Source organism: Suncus etruscus, chromosome 15 (genome assembly GCF_024139225.1).
Source record: "Suncus etruscus isolate mSunEtr1 chromosome 15, mSunEtr1.pri.cur, whole genome shotgun sequence".
Taxonomy (NCBI): Eukaryota; Metazoa; Chordata; class Mammalia; order Eulipotyphla; family Soricidae; genus Suncus; species Suncus etruscus.
In genome coordinates, this window is record NC_064862.1 from 27,297,567 (window position 1) to 27,318,808 (window position 21,242).

Here is a 21,242-nt window from a genome sequence, read left to right on the forward strand (position 1 = left end):
TTTTTTTTGAATCACGTTAATACTGTGATGTGTACTATGAATAGAAAACAGAGCCAGCTTTGGCCAGCACTGGAATTGACGTGGGGGAGGAAGGGGCCCCTGATGGAGTAAGAATAAACAGGCACTAGTCCGACGCGATGTCAGTAAGAGTAAGAGAGAGAGAGAGAAAGAGAGAGAGTGAGAGAGCAACGCCCTTCAAAATGGGGAATGTAGTTTTGCAAGGTCGGAATTGTTTTCTGTTTTCTTTCCTTATTTTTTTGTTCTTTTTCTTTTCTTTTTTTTTTGTTTTTTTTTTCTCTCTTTTTTTTGTAAGTGGCAAAAAAAATTAATCTCATCTATAGTCCTCCTTAGGAAAATCTAATGTAACCAAATTCCCAAATCCCATTCTGAGGCTTTCCATGTCAAAAGTCTCAATCTCTCGCTCTTGCCTTTCCAACAGGAACTTTATTCTCTCGCTGCGTTCCTTCTGAAGGGCAGCCAGCTCCTCTTCAATCTGAAAGAAGCACAGTGACTGGCTCTTAATGGGAAAAGCCATGCTCCAAAGCCTCACCCCAAAACCAAACAGCGCCTAGTAACTAAAGAGTGAATTTGGGCAAGGCCTTTGATCAATCAAAACCTTGTAGTTGATCCACTGGGTTTCAAATTTGGCCCAAAGAAGAAAAATATTTAGAAAAATGTTTGGACGAGTACCACCATTTTAGCCAGCGTGGCACTGGGCCCTGAAAAAAAAAAATCAGCACCCCCATCTCAGCAGGAGAAGCTAAAAGTGACTCAAGCACAATAAGATTGTGATGCTTTGAGAGGGGCCCCAATATGCCACCACTTCCAGTCATTAGCAATTTGGTTCTAGGACAGGAGCTGGGAAATCAGTCCTCCCTGCTTGGTCTCCAGGAACTGGGGGGAGAAAGCACAAAAATAACCAATTAAGCAAACGAATGGTGGGGAACTTTCAGAAATCTTTGCTGCCTCAAATTCTGCAGCAATACTGAGGGCAATAGATATTTCAATTCTCTGCACAGCAGTATCAGCCTGGCTTCATTTAAATATTTTCTTTTATTTTCTGTTTTCAAATTTTAAAAGTGCTGCCAGTGAGTTTTCTCAATGTAGAAAGCATCAAAATCCCAGATTAGGGGCCGAAGAGATAGCACCAATATCTATCTATCTATCATCTATCTATCATCTATCTATCTATCTATCTATCCATCCATCCATCCATCCATCCATCCATCCATCCTTCCATCCATCCATCCACCTATCTATCTATCAATCATCTATAGCAGTAAGGCATTTGCCTGGCATGTGGCCGACCCAGGAGGAACCCGGTTTGATTCCTGGCACCCACATGGTCCCCCAGCCTGCCAGGGACAATTTCTGAGTGCAGAGCCAGGAGTAACCCCTGAGCACTGCGTGGTGTGGCCCAAAAATCAATCAATCAATCAAATTAAAAAATAAGAAAACCCAATCCAAGACCAGAATGTATTTGGCTTCTCCTGCTAGTTCAGCCATGGTATTGGCTCACAATACCATGTAGGTTTTGTGCCATTCTCCTGTGACCCTCTGAGCAGGGGACAAAGCTTAAGCTTTGGGATCAGTTATCTGCCAGGGATTTAACCATCTTGAGCCTAGCATCCTGCCCGTGGTGTGGTACCTCTCTCCCTCTTGGTGGTGGCAGAACAAGAACGAAGGACAGACTGTGAGCCAGGGCCTAGTCTGATGGCTCAGTGTGTAGCCAGGGCCAAACCCATGCCAGCCACCCAGTCCTGTCCCTTCTGCCCTCCCCCCACCCCGGTGGCACATGAAGACCCAGGACCTTTCGTACCTTCTGCTCAAGGTGTGCTCTGCGCAGACACCCTCTGCTCTAGCTTCTGGAGCTCACGCTCGTGTTGTGCCTCGGTTTGCATCTTGATTTTGCTCTGGTAGGCGTTGAGCAGCTCCATTTCCTGCTGGAGCTGGAGCCTCAGCGCCTGGCATTCTGCTTCTTGAGCCTCGTCTAGCCGTAACTGCGGGCACAGAAGATATTCACTGTAAGTCACGCCGAGTTCACAGCACACAGGTTACTATGAGAGATGGTCTCATGTGCAGAGGAAGACAGAAGAACAGAGACCTGGGCACATTCAGTGAGGAATCCAGCAGAGTGCTGTCTTCTCATGTTCTGATTATTATTATTATTATTATTATTATTATTATTATTTAAAGACAATCTGATGAAAACCCAGGTTTCTTGACCACACACAACACTTTCAAGGCAGACTCTGTTGAACTTGACCTGTAGCCCCACTTTTTGTTTTTGTTTTTTGTTTGTTTACATCACACCCAGTGTCGCTTAGAGGTTCCTCCTGGCTCTGCACTCAGAAACCAATCCTACCAGGCTCAGAGGAACATATGGGATGCTGGGGATTGAACTCAGGTGCGTCCCAGGTTGACCATGTGCAAGGCAAATGCCTTACTGCTGTGCTACTGCTCCGGCCTCACTAGCTCCACTTTTAATTTAGGTATATCACTCTGGCACTTTAAATTTGGAGAGGGGGGGTGTCACACTTAGCAGTGCTTAGTGCTTTCTCCTGGCTCTGCACTTAGAAATTGCTCCTGCCAGGTTCGGAGGACCATATGGGATGCTGGGGATCAAATTCGGGTCCATACTGGGTTGACCACATGCAAGGCAAATGCCCTACTGCTGTGCTATCACTCCGGCCCCACTAGCCCCACTTTTAATTTAGTACATGACCTTGGGACTTTAGTTAATCTCTATAAGTGGGGGTGTCACACTCAGCAGTACTTAGGGGTTTCTCCTGGCTCTGCACTCAGAAATCACTCCAGGCAGGCTCAGGGGACCAAATGGGATGCTGAGGATCGAACCTGGGTCAGCTGCATATGAGGCAAAAGCGCTCTCTCTCTCTCTCTCTCTCACTCTCTCTCTCTCTCTCTCTCTCTCTCTCTCTCTCTCTCTCTCTCAATCTCAAGAAAATACCCATAATAGGGGCTGGAATGATAGCAGGGAGGAACAGAGGATTGGGTCAATCCCCAGCATCCCATAGGGTTCCCCAAGTTTGTCAGAAATGATTCCTGAGTGTAGAGCCAGGAATAACCCCTGAGTGCCCACAGGAGTAGCCCAAAGACCAACCCCCCCCCAAAAAAAAACCCTCAATAATAATTTTTTGTTTTGTTTTTGGGTCACACCTGGCAGTGCTCAGGGGTTACTCCTGACTCTACACTCAGAAATCGCTCCTGGCAGGCTCGGGGGACCATATGGGATGCTGGGATTCGAACCACTGTTTTTCTACATGAAAGGCAAATGCCCCACCTCCATGCTATCTCTCCGGTCCCTCAATAATAATTTTTACTGTCTGGCACTAATGAGGATTAAAGAAATCACATAAAATCCTAGGCATAGTTCTTGATGCATATCCTGTGTTCAATGAATAGTAGTAGCTGTTCCAACTTGGACTTGGACGAGTTCCATATTTAGATATCTTTCATATTAAAACCATCCTACAGGGCCTACAGGAGTAATAGCACAGCGGTAGGGCATTTGCCTTGCACACAGATGACCTGGGTTGGGCCCAGGTTCAATCCTCAGCATCCCATATGGTCCCCTGAGTCTGCCAGTAGCTATTTCTGAGTGCAGAGCCAGGAGTAACCCCTGAACACTGCTGGGTGTGGTCCCCAAACCAAAAACCAACCAACCAAAAACAAACAAACAAACAAAACAAGTCCTAAAGATAGTTAAAACTGGATATTCTTTTTGTTTTGTTTTGTTTTTTTTTGTTTTTGGGCCACATCCAGCAGTGCTCAGGGATTACTCCTGGCTATCTACTCAGAAATACCGTATTTTCCAGCGTATAAGATGACCCCCTAATTTTACAGTTAAAACATAGGTTTAGGCCTACATTTGCTGTATAAGACAGAATGTTCCTGTGCTGCAACTCTATCTTCCACAGTGAGCCAATCACAATAAGCAAAGGTCCAAAGGTTCTACTGTAATAGACTTCCTCTCTGACTCTGGCCAATCTGAGCAGGCTTTTGACAGTGTAGATTCGGGTCCAGAACACTGTCTAATTTGCATGCATAAAAAGCCTGCTTGGATTGGCTGAGTTAGAGAGGTGGTCCGAGTAGCCTCGCAGTGATTGGTGCAGGATCAGTTGGAAAATTCATTTTGTGGCAATATTCAGACAATTTTCGTATAGCGGCATATTGAAACATTTTTCGGGATATACTCGGCATATAAGATGACCTCCGACTTTTGGTTAACTTTTTTTTGTTTCAAAAGTCGTCTTTTTTTTTGTTTTGTTTTTGGGTCACACCCGGCGGTGCTCAGGGGTTACTCCTGGCTGTCTGCTCAGAAATAGCTCCTGGCAGGCATGGGGGACCACATGGGACACCGGGATTCGAACCAACCACCTTTGGTCTTGGATCGGCTGCTTGCAAGGCAAACGCCGCTGTGCTATCTTTCCGGGCCCTCAAAAGTCGTCTTTTTTTTTTTTTTTGGTTTTTGGGCCACACCCTGTGGTGCTCAGGGGTTACTCCTGGCTGTCTGCTCAGAAATAGCTCCTGGCAGGCACGGGGGACCATACGCACGCCGGGATTCGAACCAACCACCTTTGGTCCTGGATCGGCTGCTTGCAAGGCAAACGCCGCTGTGCTATCTCTCCAGGCCCCCAAAAGTCGTCTTATACACCGGAAAATACGGTAGCTCCTGGCAGGCACGGGAAACCATATGGGATGCCAGGATTCGAACCAACTCTCTTAGGTCTTTGGTTGGCTGATTGCAAGGCAAGCACCACTATGCTATATCTCTGGCCCCAAAACTGGATATTCTTAAATCTAAAAAATAATCACAATTTCCATCAAACTTGAGAAATAGACCATTGTACTATTAATATTGTTCATATTCCTGGCAAGCAGTGTAGGCCCTCCCTTTTCTTGACTATTACATATTATCTTGCAGTCAGCAGGAAAAAAAAGTCTATTCCAAGTCACGCAGTTCAAGATCTCCTGGAGAAGTGAGCTTTGGGCCCAAGAAAGAACACTGTGGCTTGACACACTCACTGTCTTGTATGTGTCCATTTGGGAGGCCAATCCCCTGGTGTCCCAGATGGGCTGAGCATGGTCCAGGCAGCCCTGTTCTTTGTGACCCCCGACTCTTTGATTTCTGGCCACATTGCAAACAGGTCTGTGGAAGCACCATTAAAAACAGGAGATATCGGGACCAGAGAGATAGCACAGCAGTAGGGCTTTTGCTTTGCATGCGGCCAGCCCAGGAGGGACCCCGTTCAACTCCCAGCATCCTATATGGTTTCCCAGCCTGCCAGGGTCGATTTTTGAGTACAGAGCCAGGATTAATTCCTGAGTGCCACCAAGTGTGGCCCAGAAAGCAACCAAATCAATAAAAAAAAAAAAGAATCAAATAATTTTAAAAAAAGAGAGAGAGCAATCCATAAGAAGAGGAGGGAATGTTGGGACCTGGATTCTGAACAAGGAGGGATGCCATTTTGTGAAGGACACATGGCAGGCTTCTCAGATTCTGAGCAGGGAGAGACACCATTTTGTAAGGACCATATGGTAAAAGTCACATGCCAGGTCTTCACAAGCCTATTTCTATTGACACCACCTACACACCTACACCTATTGTGCCCCTACACAATAGCCCGTCATTTAAAGATGATCAGAAAGCTGGAACCTCCCTCTATCCTTTCCCTATAGAATCTTCCTCATGACCTTGAGTGGGGCTCATCTCCTTTGGGAGATGACCCTGGCTGGCCAGTGTGAGAGCTTTTTGGCAGACCGATTAAAATATTAAGCTTTTTTATTTAAAAAAAAAGGGGGGGGCTGTAACTCTGTCAAGTATCACAACTAATAAGTATTAGTATCACGGCCAAGAAGTGGTGAGCATTTGAGTAAGCTTTGGAGTGACCCCTGGCAAATGCCATCAGCATGCTTTGGGTCCCTCCACGAAGACTACCAGCTATGGTGAAGCACATGAGCAGGCCACACACCTGGCTGAGCACCAGAGCACCAAAGCCAAATGTGTGTGCTTTCTCCTGTCATAAGACTAACCACAGGAAGGAAAGGGAGGGCATCACAAGATGCCTTACAACTTCAACTTGAGACTTAGGAAGATTTTTGGGTGTTTTGGTGTGCTTAGGGGTGGCTCTGGTCAAGCGTGGAGAGCCTTAGTTGGTGCTGGGGATCAAGCTAGAATCCAATGCAAGCAGGGCAAGTGTGTTCGTCTCTGTATGATATATCTGCCTCCATTAATATTAAACTTTTTATAGTTTTGGGGCCACACCTGGTAGTGCTCAGGGCTGACTCCTGGCCCTGTGCTCAGAAATAGCTTCTGGCGGGCCCGGAGAGATAGCACAGCGGCGTTTGCCTTGCAAGCAGCCGATCCAGCACCTAAGGTGGTTGGTTTGAATCCCGGTGTCCCATATGGTCCCCCTTGCCTGCCAGGAGCTATTTCTGAGCAGACAGCCAGGAGTAACCCCTGAACACCGCCGGGTATGACCCAAAAACCAAAAAAAAAAAAAAAAAAAAGAAAATAAATAGCTCCTGGCAGGCTTGGGGGACCACATGGGATGTCAGGGATGGAACCCGGATCTGTTCCAGGTTGGCAACATGCAAGGCAAATGCCCTACCATGATGCTAGCACTCCGGCCCTTCATTAATATTAATCTTAAAGGACATATTCTGACTGGAAGCAGTGAAGTTCAGAGTCTAAAATTAAAAGTTTCCTTTTAAATATTAGAGCCTCTGACTTTGTAGTATATATTACGCATTATTATATAAGATATTTAATTATATAATGACATAAAACATAGTTATATAATACATTATAGTTATATGTTAGTGAACATGACAACTAACATATAATCATACAGTTATAAAATAATGTATCTTATATATTATTTATATAATAAAGTATATAATTATATTTTAATATTGTATATAACATAATATACATCTGTGCTTGTGAGGAAAATCCAAGCGAGCCAATAGGAAGGTTCACTATTCAAGTCATCGGACTATGTTTGGGGACAATGAGCCCCTTGTTTGTTACAGGCGTGGTAGATTCTAGATTTGACAGACCCTTAGGCGAAGAACGAAGATCTGAATCCTTCGATGAGACATTTTGAATCTAGTTCAAGTTTAGCTGCAGATTCCCCGTAGGCTAAGTGGTTCCTCACCCCTTTGATGGTGGAGGGCCAGCCCTTGGTCACGGAGAGGCAGCTGAACATGAGTCATTTGGGGACCAGAGAGATAGTACAGGAGTGAAGGGCTTGCCTTGCAGGTGGCTGACCCTAATTTGATCCCCAGCACCACCTAGGATCCTCCCTGAGCACGACCAAGAGTGTTTTCCTGAGCACAGAGCCAGGAGTAAGCCCTGAGCACTGTTGTGTATGGTCCCCCCCACCCACCCAAAGCAATAATCAACAAGCAAATTCTATCCCTACCATTTAATCCCCCCACCTTTATTTATTTATTTTTATTTTTTTTTTTTTTTTGGTTTTTGGTTTTTGGTTCACAACTGGCAGCCCTCAGGGATTTCTCCTGGCTCTGTGCTCAGAAATCACCCCTGGCAGGCTCAGAGGACCATATGGGATGCTGGGATTCCAAGCACCGTCTGTCCTGGATCGGCTGTGTGTAAGGCAAATGCCCTACCGCTGTGCTATCTCTTTGGCCCCTGTTGCCAAAGATACTTTTTGCAAAGATACTTCCGCTTCCTTCACCTTATGATTCTTTACCTACCACGTAAGACTTGGGGACAATTAACAATTTGTGGCGATTATCTCACTGTCTTGAGTGCAAAATGACGGTTGAAAATCTTATTAGAGGAGCTAAAAACAGCTATTTCTGCTGACACCGTGGAGGGAGGGGTCGTGTGGAGACATTGTGTATCGGAAACTCTATTGTTAACTGAAATTGTAGATCACAGTAACTAAAACATTTTAAAGAAAAAAAATATCTTGAGCATAGTATCTTTTTGTTTTTGTTTTTGGGTCACACCCGGCAGCGCTCAGGGGTTCCTCCTGGCTCTATGCTCAGAAATCGCTCCTGGGATTCCTGGCAGGCTCGTGGGACCATATGGGATGGCAGGATTCGAACCACTATTCTTCTGCATACAAGGCAAAATGCCTTATCTCTATGCTATCTCTCCAGCCCTGAGAATAGTCTCTTTTTGAATTACTTTTGTGAGGTCTGTGCTATCGAATGAACATGAAAGGCTGTAATAGGGGCTGGCGAGGTGGCGCTAGAGGTAAGGTGTCTCTGCCTTGCAAGCGCTAGCCAAGGAAGGACCTGGGTTCGATCCCCCGGCATCCCATATGGTCCCCCCAAGCCAGGGGCAATTTCTGAGCGCTTAGCCAGGAGTAACCCCTGAGCATCAAACGGGTGTAGCCCAACCCCCCCCCAAAAGAAAGGCTGTAATAAGACTTTGAAAAAACTTTCTAATAATTATTAGATATTAATAGAAATATTATATATAATAGATATATGTATATATAATACTAGATAATAATAACTATGAATACTTTCTAAGAATAATTATTATAATACTTGCTAATATTTTCTAATATTTTACTAGACTACTAGTTTATTATTTATATTTCATTCTAATATTTTGTAATACTTTCTACCATTTTATTAGAATATTTTATATTTATATTATATTATTTATATCATTTATATTATATTATTATTTATATTAGTCTAATAATATTTTCTAATACTTTCTAACATTAGCAGCTTTTACTAATTCACTATTAAACTTTTCACTATTATTATTATTAGCAGCTTTCACTATTCAACCTCTCCTCTTCTTATCCCAATTAGAACTCAGAGTGAAGAGATTCCAAATACCAACAATCTAAAGCAAGAACAGCCTGACTGAGAAAGGCCGAAGGGGCTGATGGCTCCCAGGAAGACTATTATCATCTCCATTCTCTCTTGCTAAGTTCCTTATCCATAGGGGCTGGAGTGGTGGTGCGGAGCGGTAAGGCGTCTGCCTTGGTGGCGCTAGCCTAGGATGGACCACAGTTTGCTCCCTTGGTGTTTCATATGGTTCCCCCAAGCCAGGAGCAATTTCTGAGCACATAGCCAGGAGTAACCCAAGCATCATTGGGTGTGGCTGAAAAACCAAAAAAAAAAAAAAAAGTTCCTTATCCATAAAGGCAACGGATGCCAGTCTCTCCTACGTGTCTGCATTAGTGGCTGTTGCTCTCACCAAGAAAGTGAGTGCTTCACCCTAGGCCCCCGATACCTCGTCTGGCATCTGTATGAATGCCAGTGACTATCTCACTCCACGCCAGGCCTGATGTCAGCCTAGGAGACAGACATTCTAGTAGCTATTGGTATTCATCGCTCAAAAGCCACAAAGGACAAAAGCTTGCAAAGTTTCAAGGGGTCGGAGGGTTCATCCAGGAGCTAAGGCACTTGCCTTGCAGAGGGCAATGATGGCCACAGCCCTGGGTCGTTCCCTGCCGCTGTATCTGTTCTTCTGAGGACTTCTGGGGGTCCCTTCTGAGCATAGAGCCAGGAACTAGCCCCTGAGTGCTGCAGGGTGCGATCCCCCAAACCAAAATCAATATTTTAGGGGCCAGAGAGGCAGTAGAAGGGTCTGGGCACTTGCCTTGTACCCAACAAACCACAGTTTGGGTCGCTGGCCCCACATATAGTTCCCGTGAGCACTGCCAGGCGTCACTCCTGAGCACAGAGTTAGGAATCGTCCTCGAGCACTGCAGGGCATTTCTTCTCCACTCTCCCCCTTCAAAGTGGGGGTAAATAATATGTTTATTCCATAAAGTGGGTTCATCTATCGTGTAAAAAAGGCAGCGTGACTTAGCAATGCATAAGCTTCCAGGCCTTGAAAACATAAGTTAATGGGGCTGGAGTGATAGCACAGCAGTAAGGCATTTGCCTTACACTTGGTGCAGACTTGGGAATAGACCCAGATTCAATCCCTGGCATGCCATATGCTCCCTCGAGCCTGCTAGGAGTGATTTTTGAGTGCAGAGCCAGGAGTAATCCCTGAGCACCGCCGGGTGTGGCCCTTCAACCAAAACAAACAAACAAACAAACAAACAAATAAATCCCTTAAAAATGAGGTAAGTGATTCTTTAAGCCAGAAATGGGCACATTCTTGCCCAAGGACTCTACATGACTGCTTTCTGTTTTTAAATAAAAATATTTATTATTATTATTATTATTATTATTATTATTATTATTATTATTATTATTATTATTTTGTGGGTAGGTATCCCCAGCAATGCTCAGGGGTCCCTCGTCCTAATGGGGCTCAGGAGAACATATGCAATGCCAGGAAACTGAGACAGTGTCAGCCACATGCAAAGCGAGTACTTGAACCCGGTACTAAGCCTCTGGCCCACCCCAGTTTTTGCATAACTTGATTCGGACAGAGACAATCGCATACAAGTTTATATTGTCTCTGGCTGCTTTTACATTTTCAGAGCAGAGTAATAGGCCAGAATAGTAATAGGCCAGAAACCCTAAGGTTTATACAACTTAGAAGTATTATATGGGAGTCAGAGAGATGGCATGGAGGTGGGGCGCTTGCTTTGCATGTGGCCTACCAGGATGAACCCGGTTTGATTCCTGGCATCCCATATGGTTCTCCAGCCTGCCAGAGACGGTTTCTGAGTGCAGAGTTAAGAGTGACCCTTGGGCGCCGCTGGGTGTGGCCCCAAGAACCAATTAATCAATCAATAAAGTTTTTTGTAAAGTATTATCTGCTCCTTTCCAGGGAAAAAACTCCCATTTTCAACCTTAAATCTTAGTTTCTCACTTAGCTATAAATTATGGTAAGAAAAAAAACAAAACAACTTCAAAGGGGTTTCACAATAAGTGGAATGAGGTAAGAGATAAAGATTTGGAACAGTACCTGGCATATGGTTGCCATTGAGTAAGGGACAGCTGCAGTGACCAAAATTTACTGGTCCCTTCCCCAGAAGAAAGGCCACTGTTCCGGACCATCCGAGGCAATCAGGAGCCCAAATCCATTCCTCTAGTCCTCTCCCATCTTACTGATCACTGATGGGGCACTTGGATGCCATGTTTGGCTGCAAAGGTGGAGAAGGCCCCTGTGAGCCAGCTGTCTCGACTGCTGCCTTCCCTTTAGCTCACTCTGTCACTCCTTTTCTCATCAGATAGTGCACAGTGAAGTCATCAAAGAGTACCTAAAAGAGTTTTTTTGTTTTTTGGGGTTTGGGGCCATACCCGGTGGCACACAGGGATTCCTCCTGGCTCTGAGCTCTGAAATCCTGGCAGGCTCAGGGGACTATATGGGATGCCAAAGATTGAACATGGGTTGGCTGCATGCAAGGCCAACACCCTACCTGCTGTGCTATTGCTCAGGCCCCTAGAAGGGTATTTTCCTTCTCTGTTCTTGAATCTTTTGGGAGTCAAAGTCGCTTCTTCCTTCTGAGTTGGCTCCGTCCTCCCTGCCAGCTCCTCCCTGACTTCCTAGGCCAACAAATGTGGGAGGGGGGAATCCCCTCATCTCACTTTTGGCCTATGGAATTTCATCTATTCCAGAAGCTTCAATAAGCATCTCTGAGCATGATTCCTACTTCTATCCCTCTGTTGGGGATCTCTCTCTCTCTCCTTTCTCCCTCTATCTCTCTGTCTTTGTCTGTCTGTCTCGGTGTCTTTCTGTCTGTCTCTGTCTCTGTGTCTCTGGCCCCCTCTATCCCTTTTTCTCTTTCCAGCTTAGCCTGACCAGTCCACTAGAGAAATCTTCTCCAAGATAAGTCCTGCCTGGACCATCCAGTTCCAGTTCATCTGACATCATTTTTCCTTTTCTACTTCCCCAAACTGCTCCCCCCCTTTAAAATTTTTTTTAAACTTTATTGATTGATTGATTGGGTTTTGGGCCACACCCAGCAATGCTCAGGAGTTCCTCTGGCTCTGCACTCAGAAATTGGCCCTGGCAGGCTGGGGGACCATATGGGATGCTGGGTATCAAACCGGGTCCCTCCTGGGTTGGCAACATGCAAGGCTGTGCTATCTCTCGGTCCTATTTTTCCCCTTTTTTAAACATGTAGGTAAATGGCGCCATTATGCACTATTGTCTTCAAACTATAGGCTGGAAGTCCTCTTCACTTTAAACACCTCATTTTGTCACGTCCACTCTCTTACTAAATGCTGCCCATCATCGATTCGAATCCCGGCATCCCATATGGTCCCCTGAGCCTGCCAGGAGCAATTTCCCTGAGTCAGGTCATCGGTTCGAGTCCCGGCATCCCATGAGTCAGGTCATGAGTCAGGTCATCGGTTCGAATCCCGGCATCCCATATGGTCCCCTGAGCCTGCCAGGAGCAATTTCCCTGAGTGCTGCTGGGTGTGACGCAAAAACAAAAACAAACAAACAAAAAAAGAAATATAAATGGGATGCCAGGGCCTCCTTACTGTTCTTTCCATGGCCTCCCAGAACTTTCAGGAGAATGAAAAAACTTGTTTGTTTTTGTGCCACAACTGGTGGCACTCAGGAATTAACTCATGGTTCTGCACTCAAAAATTACTCCTGGCAGGCCAGGGGAACCATACGGAGTGCCAGGGATCAAACCTGGGTCAGCTGTGTAAGGCAAATGCCCTTCCTGCTGTGCTATCGCTCCAGCCTAGAATGAGTAAACTTTTAAGAACTCAAAGCCCCCCAACTAGTGCCCACTTTGACTCTTTCACAATAATTTTCTGTCACATCCTCCACATTTTCTTTTTTTTTTTTTTTTGGTTTTTGGATCACACCCGGCAGTGCTCAGGGGTTATTCCTGGCTCCAGGCTCAGAAATTGCTCCTGGCAGGCACGGGGGGACCATATGGGGCGCCGGGATTCGAACCAATGACCTCTTGCATGAAAGGCAAACGCCTTACCTCCATGCTATCTCTCCGGCAACCATTCCTCCACATTTTTTTTTTCTGGTTTTTGGGCCACACCCGGCGGTGCTCAGGGGTTTCTCCTGGCTGTCTGCTCAGAAATAGGTCCTGGCAGGCACGGGGGACCATATGGGACACCGAGATTCGAACCAACCACTTTTGGTCCTGGATCAGCTGCTTGCAAGGCAAAGGCCGCTGTGCTATCTCTCCGGCCCCCATCCTCCACATTTTTAATGTGATGAAAGTCTATAGGTTCTTTAAAAGGGACACTGTCTTTCCCACCTTTTTGTGTCCCCTAAATAATCAGCATATATGATTGAGACACTTTCCTTTTCACTCTCAGACCAGGAGAGCATCCTTGGTATACATACAGTTTACACATTTCCTCTTGTTTGGCTGATACCCTGAGAAGACTACTTCAACCTGTTTCCTTCTAGAACTTCCTCTAGAAATTCCATGAAGATGGCTCATGACTGTCCTACCCACCACAGTCGATAGCATGAGGCCCAGGGCACTGTGTAGATGTTCAATAAAACATTTGTAGGGTGAAAGAATGTTCTGGCTCATAGACTCTGCCTAGGAACATAGACTTAACAGTGAGTAGCAGAAATCCTCCCTTATCTAGCTTTTCCTCTAGACGTACCTTTTTTAAAAATCCTTCCTTCCTTCAAAGATATAGAAAAATCAGTCTTGTATAATATACTGTTTCTAGTTCACTTAAAAAAACACATTTGGGGGGGGGTCACACTAGGCAGCACTCAGGAATTACTCCTGGCTCTATGCTCAGAAATCGCTCCTGGCAGGCTTGGGGGACCATATGGGATGCCAGGATTCAAACCAATGACCTCCTGCATGAAAGGCAAATACCTTACCTCCATGCTATCTCTCCGGCCCCCAAAAAATCACTTTTTAATATAATTTGTTTCAAGTCCCCACTCTGTTGATAGACGAATCTACCATCCCATCCAATTGGTTTTCCTGTGATGCGGAAAACCGATTAGGAACTTATTTTGTTCTGTTTTCTTTTATGTATAATCACTACCCATTCCCATCCCCTACAACATCCCCAGTCACTGACCATCTGTCTCTGGCCTACTTCCTCTCAGCCCTTAAATGTCTAACATTTGGGAGCTGGAGAGATAGCATGGAGGTAAGACATTTGCCTTGCATGCAGAAGGATGGTGGTTCAAATCCCGGCATCCCATATGGTACCCCAAGCCTGCCAGGGTTAATTTATGAGCGTAGAACCAGGAGTGGACCCTGAAGTGCTGCCAGGTGTGACCCAAAAAACAAAAAAAAATGTCCCGAAAAACAAAAAAAAATTGTCCAACATTTGAGAACAAAATTGGTCCTCAGCTTCCTTCCTCTCTAACAATATCTCCTTTTCTTAGAAAACCTCATTTACTCTTAACGGCTCATGATCGCTCCATATAATGGTTTCTAGACTTTTTTTTGGGGGGGTGCTGGATTGAATCCAGAATCTCCCCCACACCCTGTGGAAGGCAGATGTTTTCACTGAGCCATATTCCCAGCCCCCAGGCCTAACTAACCTTTTGTCATTTCTTCTGCCATCTCCCTGGACTAGAAATATGTTATGGGGCCTTTGTCCTTGGACACAAACATTGCTCAGATAACATGCCCACGAGACTCAATCCTCTTTCAAGCATAGAAAAGTATCCCACCTGCTTTTCATCTTTGTAAAACAATGCTTTTCCTGTTAATCAACCTACTTGTGCTGCTAACCTCTCAAAATGAATACTGAGTCTTGTCCTGCAGAAATATTTCCCCAATCCTTCCCCCATTTTAGGAGGAAATTCTCCCTTATTTGAGGCCTTCATTACTTTCTCCTGGAATATTCTTTTTTTTTTTTTTTTTTGGTTTTTTGGGCCACACCCTGTGACGCTCAGGGGTTACTCCTGGCTATGCGCTCAGAAGTTGCTCCTGGCTTCTTGGGGGACCATATGGGACGCCGGGGGATCGAACCTCGGTCCGTCCTAGGCTAGCGCAGGCAAGGCAGGCACCTTACCTCCAGCGCCACCGCCCGGCCCTGTATTCTAATCACTTTCTAACAGGTCTCTGCTGTACTTACCACATACTGTCACTATCTTTCAATAACACAAAAATGATCCTGCCACTTTCCTTCTTTTTTTGTTTTTGTTTTTGGGCCACACCTGGCGATGCTCAGGGGTTACTCCTGGCTGTCTGCTCAGAAATAGCTCCTGGCAGGCCCGGGGGACCATATGGGACACCGGGATTCGAACCAACCACCGTTGGTCCTGGATCGGCTGCTTGCAAGGCAAACGCCACTGTACTATCTCTCCGGGCCCCACTTTTCTTCTAAAAAATAAGACTTTAGCTGTTCTCCAGTGCTTAGAGAATAATGAAAATAACTCCTGGATTTTGAAGACCTGACCCATGACTATCCACCTGTTTCTTTGAATACTCCCTATAAAAGTCAGCCACTCAGTGTTTCTCCAGTGTACCAGCTTCTTTCAGGCCTTTGAGTCTAAGTCTACACTGGAAGCTTGGTAGAATCAACTTTGCCTCTTCTGACTGGCCAACTATTAATCAGACTCATTTCCTGCAGAAACTTTCACTGAGTTACCAGGAAAGACCCGCCACACACACACACCCCGAGCTTTATGGCCTTCCTATGTGGGGGTCCCACAAGCCTCCTCTTTCAAATCTGGGTTCTTATAAACTTTTTCAGTCCTGTCCCCAAATACACTGTCCATGGTTTAGGCCTTTGCCCTGGTAGGTTCCTTTCTGTAGAAAATCACTTTACTTGAATAAATTCCTATAAGCTTCTTGGTTCTTAGAGAAATGTGTTTCCTAAGACCAGATTAGTTGCTTCTACTTATTCTCACAGAATCCTTGGTACCTCCTATTTTATTTATTTTGTTCTTTTGGTACCTCCTATTTTCTTTTCTTTTCTTTCGGTTTTTGGGCCACAACTGGTGACACTCAGGGTTACTCCTGGCTAGGTGCTCAGAAATCACTCCTGGCTTGGGGGACCATATGGGACGCTGGGAGATCAAACCATGGTCTGTCCTGGGTCAGCTCTGTGCAAGGTAAACTCTACCAAAAACACCCTACCGCTGCGCCATCACTCTGGCCCTACCTCCTATCTTAAAGTACAATGCTTTTAGAAAAGTCTTCACTAATGGACATCCTGGCTTGCTTAACAAAAACCTGAGAAACTGGGGACCCAGTGCCATTTCTCTAGCTCACTGCTCTTTTTTTAAATTTTGTCTTGTTTTGGTTTTTTTTTTTTGGGTGGGGGGCATACCCAGTTGTGCTCAGAGGTTTCTCCTGGCTCTGTGCTCAGAAATTGCTCCTGGCAGGCTTCAGGGACCATATGGGATGCTGGGGATTGAATTCTGGTCTGTCCTAAATTGGCCATGTATAAGGCAAACACCCAACCTCTGTGCTATTGCTCTGGCCCCTAGCTCACTGCTCTCATCTTAAAGTTTATTAAACTTCACATTTAAAGTTTATTGAATGGCCATGTCTGTGCATCTTTTTGTTTTTGTTTTTGGCCATACCCAGCAGCACTCACAGGACCATATGGGATGCTGGGATTCGAACCCAGGTTGTCTCGGGTCTGCCACATGCAAGACAAATGTTCACCACCGAGCTATCTCTCTGGCCCTTGTGTCTGTGTGTCTTATTCACTCATGCCTGGCAACCTCTGATGAATGAACACATGATGTCATGTATGCAGAAGCCATCACATTTCCCCCTTTGGGTCCCTAAGTGCCACAGGTCTGAGTTAGCATGGTATTCCTTGAACTCCATCTTTTTAAGGTACATTCTGGCAAGGATCCACACAGACTTGACTTTATTCAGGGTCGGCATTTCCTTCGTTTCTTGGGGGTGGATAAAAACACCAAGATCCCAAGCATGTGCGAGCGAGCGAGCCAGCCTCGTCCTGGAAACCAAAGGTGGGCTCTTGATTTCCTTGGCACCCAGAGATTTTGCAGCCGTGGCACGGAACCTACCCACTTACCGCTTGTGAGGCCATCATTTCATTTATACTCTGTTCATACTGCTCTGCCAGAATGGCAAGTTTTCGCATCTGCTCGTCTTTCAGTGTCTTTAAGATTGTTTTGTGCTCATTCTTCGGAGTAACTTCCAACTGGTGGTTCTTGAGTGCTTTATACTGTTTGGTCTGTACTTTGCAAGTGTCCTGAAACTGTTTTTTATTTGCATTTCCATGGCCTGGTGTTGGGGGAGAAAAATGAGAAGAGGAAGGAGAAAGACTCGTCAGTGATGGGAGAGAGAGGCTTTCATCCTAATGGCGCAAATCTAGATGCTGGGGTCACCGCATTTTCATGCAGTGACCTGTATTAGCAGCAAATCAATGTGGCAGCAAATACATTTGACCTGGATATGCACGTTGATGCTATGAATATTGTAGGTTGTATTTTTTGGGGGGAGGGGGGTTCAGACCAGGTGGCGCTCAGGAGTTACACCTGACTCTGCACTCAGAAATTGCTCCTGGTTCAGGGGACCATATGGGATGCTAGGGATTGAACCCATGTCCATCCTGGGCCAGTCATGTGCAAGGCAAATGACTATCACTGTGCTACCACTCTGGCCCCAATATTGTCATTTTTGTTTGTTTGTTTTTGTGTCATACCCTGCTGAGCACAGAGCCAGGAGTAACCTGAGGGGTTACTCCTGGCTCTGTGCTCGAAAACTGCTCCTGGCCAGCTCGGGAGACCATATAGGATATTGGAAATAGAACCTGGGTCCATCCTGGGTCGGTTGCATGCAAGGCAAAATGTCCTACCACTGTGCTACTGCTTTGGCCCCAATATTGTAGGTTTTATATGAAGTGAATACAAATATTTTTAAATTGACAAATGGATTGGAAATGATGAATTTCAGCAGTGGGATGCCATTCTAAGCAGGGTGGAATATTCGGAGGCTTTGTGTGTTAAAATCTTGGCATGTTGCTATATGTAACATGTATGCATGTTGGCTAATGATGATATGGTAGATAACAAATGCAGAAAGTAGGGTCTAGGGCTACCCTGCCTGAGGGTTACATGGGCGTACCGTGAGTGTTTGGAAGAGTTTTGATAACAGGTGAGGATTCGTGGCTAGAGAGGATCACGCCAATTTGACTGAGGTCAGTTTCCTATATGTGTCAACAGGAGTTAAGTCCCCTTGCTGGGACATGCATCATTCCCATGCCCATGGGAGATGTCACATCTATACAAAGTCATATGCTTTCTCCACTTAATTTAGTTTTCTTTCTTCTTTCTTTCTTTCTTTCTTTCTTTCTTTCTTTCTTTCTTTCTTTCTTTCTTTCTTTCTTTCTTTCTTTCTTTCTTTCGTTTTTGGGCCACACCCAGTGCCGCTCAGGGGTTACTCCTGGCTCTGCATTCAGAAATCGCTCCTGGCTTGAGGGACCATATGGGACACCGGGGATCGAGCCGAGGTCCATCCTGGGTCAGCCACATGCAAGGCAAAATGCTCTATGCTAGTCTCCAGCCCCTTATATTTTATATTAGGGTCTGTCTGAATAGCACAGTAATTAAGGTAAAAATTACTATAATAATAAAACTATTCTGCCAAATAATTCACTTATTTGGGAGGAGGGGTAATTAGAACCAGGGGCTGGTTTGTGTACAAACCACTTTGTTTTTTGTTATTTGGTGTTGAGGGACATATCTTACTGTGCTCAGGGGCCATTCCTGGCTCTGTTACTCAGGAGTGATGGAGACAGTGATGGACACATTATTGGAACTAGGGATTCCAATTGGGGTCAATCACATGCTATGCAAGTGCCCTAAACTCTAAACTATCTCTGGTCCACATATTATATTTTTGTTTTGTTTTTGTACCATACCCGGTGGCGCTCAGGCATCGCTACTGGCAGGCTCAGGGGGGCCATATGGGATGCCAGGAACTGAACCTGAGTTGACTGCATGTAAGGCAAACACCCTCACAGCTGTGCTATTTAGTTTGGGGGCTATACAAGGGTTACTCCTGACTTTGCACTCAGAAATCACTCTTGGCAGGCAAAGGGAAACCATATGGGATGCCAGGGATCAAAGTCCGGTCTATCCCGGGTCTGCCTCTTGCAAGGCAAACACCCTACCACTGTGCTATCCCTCCAGACACCCTCCAAATTACAATGTTTAAAAGTCAGGTCATGATGGAGGCCCAAGAATTGGCCTACAGAAACATAGAGCGATTATATTGGTATCATGGGCTCGAGATCAGCGGGACTAATCTCTCGTGGAGCATGTCACACACATGTTCTTCCATTCCAGCTCTGGAGCTTCAGGGTCCGCAGGGGTGGATCCAGGATTCTTAACTTGGAACAATTCAATTCCATCCGGGGGTCAGAAGCTCGAGTGCAAAGCCCAGCTCTGAGCTGGATGGGGGGGCACCACATGGGAAGAAGACCCTTGCGGCCACCTCTCACCTTTAAGTTTTTGGGCTGTTGCCGCAGCTCCATGACGTGCTTCCTGTGCAGTTCCCTTTCTCGCCTCTTATTGTACTCCAGCTGGTTCTCCAGCTCAGTCTGGTGCTGTAGGCGGATCAGGTCCATGCGCAGCTTCTGTAGCGTGTGCAGCTGTCTATACTCCAGCTCCCGAGTGGACTCGTCGTGGCTGATCAGCATCGCGTGCTCCATCTCCTTCTGCGTCCTCTTCTTATTGAGCTCCTGGATTCGGGGGGCAGGAGAGAAGAGGCAAGAGTGAGTGGAAGTGAGCTGACAGGCTAAGTGGGCCGCTCAACAAGAGATGGCAGAGACTGGCCAGCCCTGTCTCCTCGTGATGTCATACAGGAGGAAAGCAATCCCTGGAGATCTGGGCTCTGCCTGGGACCCGCCATTTATTTCTTTGTTTGTTTTTGGTTTTTTGAGTCATACCCAGCGGTGCTCAGGGCTCTGGCTCTGCACTCAGAAATCTCTCCTAGTGGGATCATATGGGATCTGGGGATCAAACTCAGGTCCGTCCCAGGTTGGCCGTGTGCAAGGCAAACGCCCTACCGCTGTGCTATTACTCCAACCCTGGGGTCCACCATTAATAAGATGGGCAATCCACACCCATCTCAGCTACAAAATGCTATTCATTCTCCTGTACCCCCCATTTATTTTTGGTTTGGGGGCCACATTTGGCAATGTTCAGGGGTTATTCCTGGCTCTGTGTTCTCAGGAATCCTGCCAGGCTTGGGGGACCCTGTGGGATGCCAGGAAAGGGACCACACAAGGCAAGTGCCATCCCCTGCATTATCTCTTCATTTTCTATTTTTTGACACACAGGGAAAAAGTAAATGAGATTGCTTCCTTTTCATCGTGTCCATTATATCCTGTTAGATGTGTGTGTGTGTGTGTGTGTGTGTGTGTGTGTGTGTGTGTATTTTGTACATGTTTTGAGAGAGAGCTTTGGGCCATATGCAGCAGTGCACAGCAAAGTGATGCCAGGGATACTCAGGAGCCATTTCTGGCTCTGTGCTCCAGAGTGACTCCTGGTGTTACCTGGGAGACCGAATCCTGGATGGAACCATGGTTGGCAACGTTCAAGGCAATGCCTTACCTACGGGATTTGCTTCAGCACCCCAAAGCATACATATTAACACTATTTTAAAATTATTTTACCCCAGGGGCCAGAGCAATAGTACAGCAGAGTGTTTGCCTTGAGTGAGGCCAACCCGGGTTGGATCCCCGACATCCCACATGATCCCTTGAGAATCCCCAAGAGTGCCTTCCTGAGTGCAGAGCCAGGAGTGACCCTGAGTACTGCTGGATGTGGCCTCCCCAATTTTTTTTTTGTTTTGGGCCACACCCAGCAGTGCTCAGGAATTACTCCTGGCTTTGTACTCAGAAATCACTCCTGGCAGGCTAGGGGACCATATGGCATGCTGGGGATCGAATCTGGGTTCATTCTGGGTAGCCACATGCAAGGCAAACTCCCTACTGCTATGCTATTGCTCTCGCCCTATCCCCCTGAAAGGTCCGGAAGTCCTAATTTAGTTACCCGGCGCAGAGAAATGAAGAGGCTTATGAGTTCCAGCAGATGCTTTAAAGTGCTTTAATACTGACCAGTCAAATGGCCAGGGTCAAAGTTCCCCCAGAATAGAAAGGGGACCAAAGACCTCGTGGGTCCCTCATTACCCCCTTATATAGGATGGGAAGTGGGAGGAGAAGAAGAGTTCTTGAGGGCTGGACTTCCGCTACGATAACACCAATGATTCGTGAGGTAGGGGTAGAGGTGGGGCCGAGGCAGTGACGACTTCCTTAAGGGTGGAGCCAAGGTAGTGATGACTTCCTTAAGGGGCAGGACACCCGCCAAGGTTGGTGGGGGGGCTGATTTCCCTTTTCAATCCCCACTTCTTGTACTT

The 21,242-nt window shown here is 46.1% G+C and overlaps 1 protein-coding gene across 1 annotated transcript; it reads right to left on the minus strand.

The window, feature by feature from the left end:
* Window positions 1-331: 331 nt before the first annotated feature.
* LOC126029772 (serine/threonine-protein kinase TAO3-like) lies at window positions 332-20,579 on the minus strand. The gene is given in 7 exon segments (XM_049788076.1): window positions 332-493; window positions 1,820-1,847; window positions 1,849-2,000; window positions 16,891-17,087; window positions 17,090-17,102; window positions 19,324-19,563; window positions 20,553-20,579. Coding segments are annotated over 7 exon segments (819 nt in total).
* Between the last annotated feature and the right edge of the window lie 663 nt (window positions 20,580-21,242).